Here is a 5,167-nt window from a genome sequence, read left to right as displayed (position 1 = left end):
GCAGAGTCTTCCACACTACCTTCAGACTCCCCCACTACAAAGTCTGAATCTTTGCTATCCGACCCAGAGTGTTCTTCTTCTTTTGGCTTTGAGTCTTTGTCACCTGCAAGCTCTCCAGAACCTTTACCCTCCCTACCTGCCTTGATAACTTTACAACTTGACTCCACTACTTCTGAGCCAACTCCAAATGCAGTTCCTCCTGAAGAGTTGACAAACAGTGAAGACTCTACTGCATCTGTGTTTAAATGGCATACAGTGTTACCTCCTCCTGAGCCGTACATAGGCACTACATTCACAACTTTTCAGCCCACACCACAGACTCTTCCTTTGTTGCCTTCCCAGACTCCCACCCTCCCTGAACCACAGACTTTTGACACCTCCACGTCCACGCCTCCCCCTGATCCTGCTCCATCATTTCAAGAGAACGAACAGTCACTGCCCTTCCCTGCAGAACTGTCCCCCCTAGCACTTCAGCTGCCACTGTCTCCAACTTTTTCATCATTAGATGGAGACGGATTGTCACCGACACCTTCAATTGCTGAACTTGTGCATTTTTTCTCTACGGACGATGACCTCGGTATGGGGGTGGACTTTTCAAACACAGAGACAATGGCTGTTCCATGCCCTCCTCCGAGTGCAGTAGAAGCAAACGCACATGAGATCTCTCAGCAGGTGCAACCAATCCCAGACACCAAACCCTGCAAGCACAGGAAGAAGTCCCGGCGGCGAAAGCTTGCTAACACCAATACGGATCAGAAGATGGATGATTCCGCCTACACTAGCATGCAGCCTAACCTGGAGGAAGTGGAGGAGCAGTTATTTATCTCCTTTACATCAAAGGTAAAAGGCCCATGTGAGGTGGTGCACATGAGCAGGGGTAACAACTGAACATACTCTGTAAAAGTACATTAAGAATGTACTTAAAGCATTAAAGTAGAAGTACTACATTCCAGATTTCACTTTAAGGTCCAGTGTGTAACATTGAGGAGGAATCCTGTCACCGTTTTTTTGGGAGTTTTCTTGCTCATACCCCTATCTAAATCCAGTATTTGGTTTGTTCGTTTGGGCTATGTAAAACATGGCGGTCTCCACGGCGGAATCGTAGAGAGGACTCTCCAATTAAAGATAACATCTAATTCTAAACGTATATGTACATGATTTTTTTTTCAGTTGATTATAACATTATGAAACATACTAATGATATTTATTACAGTAATGTTACCACTGAGGTTTAACAGCAAAATTACTTTAATTATTTACTATTAAAGTAAATAATGAAGTAAAAGTATAGTATAGTCCCTTTTTAGAGGGTATATTGTTATATAAACCATCATTGGAATATTAGAACTGATCTTTACATGAATGCAGCCATTTTAATGTTGCACCAACAAAAAATAGCAACTGTAACAACTAAATAGTGATCAATGAACTTGAATAAAACTGGTTAATCATTTGGAAAACCTTTTTTTCCTGGCCCCTTTGTGGGGAAACCCAAAAAAGCCCAAAAATCCCCCCCCAAACCCTTTTTGTTTTTTCCCCCAAACTTTTTTTCCAAAGCAAAAAAAAACCCCCCCAACCCGCCCCTTTAATAAAAAATTTAAATTTTTTTTTTTTAAAAAGGGGGGGTAAAAAGTTTGTGGGGTAAAAAAAAATTTTTTTTCCCCCCCCCAAAATCCCATTGGGGGGTTTTTTTTTTTAAAAAAATTTTTTTAATTATGGGGGGGCCCTTTTTAATTTGGGAAAGGGGAAAATTTGACTTTTTTTTTTTTTAAACTATGGCCTTTTGGGAGCCAGCCTTTCTTTTTTTAGTTTTTTGAAACTTTTTTTAAAAAAAAAAGAGGAAAAAACCCACAAGCTTTTTTTTTTTTTAAAATCCCTGCAAAAAAAAAGCCCCAACAGAAAGGTTTTTTCTTGAAATTTTTTTTGTTTTTTTTTTTTTTTTTTTTTTTTCATTTTTCTTTTTGTTTCCGAAAAATAAATTTTTTTTTTTTCCTGTTTGAAAGAAAGGTTTTTTTTGTTAAAAAATGAACAAAAATTGGAAGCCCCCCCCCTTTAGGTTGGCCAAAAAAAAAAAAAAAAACCTTTTCCAATTAAAGTTTTATAATTAAAGTTCCTTTTTTGTTTTGGTAAAATATTGTTTTTTTGTTTTTTCCAAAACTTTTCATATGAAAAATTTTGCAAGAAACATTAAATTAAAAACAAAAAAACAAAAAAAATATTTTTCAAAAAGGGAAAGCCCCTTTTTCCCAAAAAACCTTTTTCCCAAAAAAAAAAAAAACGTTTTGTTGGACCTCCGAAAAACTTGAAGAAAAACGGTTCCCCCCTTTTCCCCAAAAAGCCGCAAGACCAACAAACCCTTGAGGTTCCAAACTGCCCAAAAAACAAAAAAAAAACCAAAACTTTGGAATGCAACCTGAAAAGAAAATGGGTTAAAAAAAAACGGCCAAACAAAATTTTTAAATAGGCCCTTTAAAAATTACAGAATACCGTTAAAACTAAAACCGTTTTTTTTTCAACTGGTTTTTCCAAAAATTTGCTTTTTAAAAAAACAAAATTAAAATGTGTTAGAAATGAAGAATTTGAGTAAAGTAAACCCTTTTTTTTTTAAAATCCCTTCCCAGTAAAAGAAAGAGAGGGTTCCAAAAAAGAAAAAAAAAAAAAAACTGGGTTTTTTTTTTAGCCCTTTTTAGCTTTTTTTTTAAGCGCAACAATAAGTTAAAAAAACAGGGGTTTAAAAAACAGGTTTTTTAGCCCTTTACTGCATAAGGAGAAACCAATACAAAAAAAAAAACCCTCAAAAGTCCTTTTTGGTCCTTTTTGAAAAGTTTTTTTAAAATTTTTTTTTGTTTGTTTTTTTTTTTTTTTTTTTTTTTTTTTTTTTTTAGCCTTAAACAAGCTTTTTTTAAAAAAAGTTTCATTTCCTGGCAAAAGGGATTATTCAAAAACTCAATTTTTTTTTTTTTGAAGTTTTCAAATGGGCCCACAAAAACAGCCCCCCCCAGTTTTTTGGATCCCTTGCAAGCTTTTTTTTTTTTTTTAACCAACTTTTAAAATTTTTTTGGGGGTAAAAAAAAATTTTGAAAATTTTTTTGATAAGTGAAATTTTTTTTTTTTTTTTTTGGTTTAAAACCTTGGAAACTTTGCCTGGAATTTTTTTTGAAAATTATTTTTTTTTGGGGTTTTTTTGTTTTTTTTTTTTTGCAAACAATTCAATTAATTCCCTTTTTTTTTTTTAAAAATTGTGGGGAACCCACCAAAATAAAGTTAAATTCAGCTTTTGATTATAAAAGGTGGGGCCACCCTTCTTTTCAAACCTTTTTTTCCAAAATAAGTTAAACAATTCAATTATTTACAAATTATTTAAAAGGTGTTTCCCCCAAACATTTTTTTTCCTTGAAAAGGCAGTTTTTTTTTTTGGCCCAAAGTTTTTTTTTTTTTTTCAGAAAAATTTGTCCCCAAAAAATTTTTTTTAGTTTTTTCCCTTGGGTTTTGGTTTGCGTTGGAGCCCTTAGAACTTGGGTTTTGTTTTTTTTTTTTCCCCCAACTCCCACAACGATTTTTTTTAAAGGAAGCAAAATCGGATTTGTTTTTTTTGGTGGAAGGTCCCCGCTCCCCTTTTTGGAGCAGGAAAAAAATCCCATTCCTTTAAAAAAAAATAACTTTTTCCCTGCCAAAAAACTTGTGGGACGTTTTTGGTGGGGGAAACAAGCCCAAGAACAAATAAAGCCATTCCTGCTTTTTGGGACCAGCCAGGGCGAAGGTTCAAAATCAAATCATTATCGAACAAAATCCTGTTCGAGAAACAAACAAAAAGAGCCCTTTGTCAAAATCGAGGCAAAAAAACCCAATTTTCGCCAACGAAACAAGTTTTGCCCCGAAGCCCCATTTTTTTTAAAAAAGGGCAACCAAACTTTCCCTTTTCCAAAGCTTTTTTGTCCCCGTTCCAAGCCCTCAAATCCTTGTTACCGGCTTCAAAGAAAAGGCCCGGATTCCCCGGCCGTTTTCCAAATGAAATTGGACCAATCAACCCCTGCCAGGGGACCCCAGTGGTTTTTCATAATTTAAAATTCAAATTTTTTGTTAACCAACCCCAAAAACTTTTTTCCAAAAAGCGAAAACCACCCTTGAAAAAAAACTTTTTTTTTGGGTTTGCCAAACTTTTTTGGAAGGAGGAGGCTTTCAAAAACCTGGTTCCGTCAACAAGGCAAAAAAAAAAAAAGCTTAAAAACAAGCCCCGGGTTCCCTGCGAGCGTTGAAACTGGTTCGGGGCCACTTCTCCGAATCGATTTACCCAAAAGAGATTTCAAGTGGGGATTTTGATTTGGCCAAAGAAGAGGTTTTTGAAAAAAAGAAAAGCAAGTTGCCTTTTTTTTTTGACTTTCTCTTTTTTTTTTTTCAAGTTTTTTTTTTTTGTTAAAACTTTTATTAAGCTTGGTAAAGAAAAAAACCCCTAAAAAAAAATTTAGTTTTTTAGTAGCAATTTTTTATGCAATGTTTTTTTTTCCTCCCTTTTTTATGGTGGTTTTATTAATTTTTGGAATGAAATACTGTTAAAATGAAAACTTGTTTTTCCCTTTTAAAAAGTTGTGGGGTGCCCCCCCAACCTGGGGGTTTTTTCGGAAAAAAACCCCAACTTAAGGGGTTGCCAAAGCTTCATGGGGGTTTTTTTTTTTTTCCATGAAGGCCTTTTGGTTTTTTTTTTTTTTTTTTTTTTTTTTTTAAAAGGCAAAAATTTTTAAAAAACTTTAAAATTTTGAAACTTGTTAAAAAAAAAATTCCCTTTCAAAAACAATTTTTTTTGGTTTTCCCCTTTCTGTTTGGGAAAAAAAAGTTTTTTTTTTTAAGTTAAAATTTGTTTTTAAATAAAAGAAAACAATGGCCCCCCCAAGCACAAAATACTGAAAATTTTTTTTTTTTTAATTTTCCGAAAAAGAAAGCCCCTTTAAATTTTTAAAGTCTTTTTTAAAATTTAAGTTTGTGGTTTTTTTTTAAATTAAATTGAAAAATTTTTTAAAAAAAAAACCTTTAAATTAACAGACATGAAGAAATTTTTGTTTATAAAAAAAGTTTTTTTCCCTTAAAAACAGGGAAAATTTAAAAATCTTTTTTTTGCTTCAAAAATTTTTCAAAAAAAAAATCCAAAAATTCAAATTGTTTTTTTTAATTG

General features: G+C 33.2%; 1 protein-coding gene across 1 annotated transcript in view; it reads left to right on the top strand.

Annotated features, from left to right (window-relative positions):
* The window catches only part of LOC118336833 (T-box transcription factor TBX6-like), a 4,482-nt gene extending 3,594 nt beyond the window's left edge, over positions 1-888 (top strand). The window contains 1 exon segment of the mRNA XM_035673581.1: positions 343-888. Within this exon segment, the coding sequence (XP_035529474.1) occupies positions 343-888 (546 nt within the window).
* Positions 889-5,167: the final 4,279 nt, after the last annotated feature.

This window comes from Morone saxatilis, unplaced genomic scaffold, assembly GCF_004916995.1.
Source record: "Morone saxatilis isolate NCDOM2014 unplaced genomic scaffold, NCSU_SB_2.0 Contig3, whole genome shotgun sequence".
Taxonomy (NCBI): domain Eukaryota; kingdom Metazoa; phylum Chordata; class Actinopteri; family Moronidae; genus Morone; species Morone saxatilis.
This window is presented reverse-complemented; position numbering and strand designations above follow the sequence as displayed.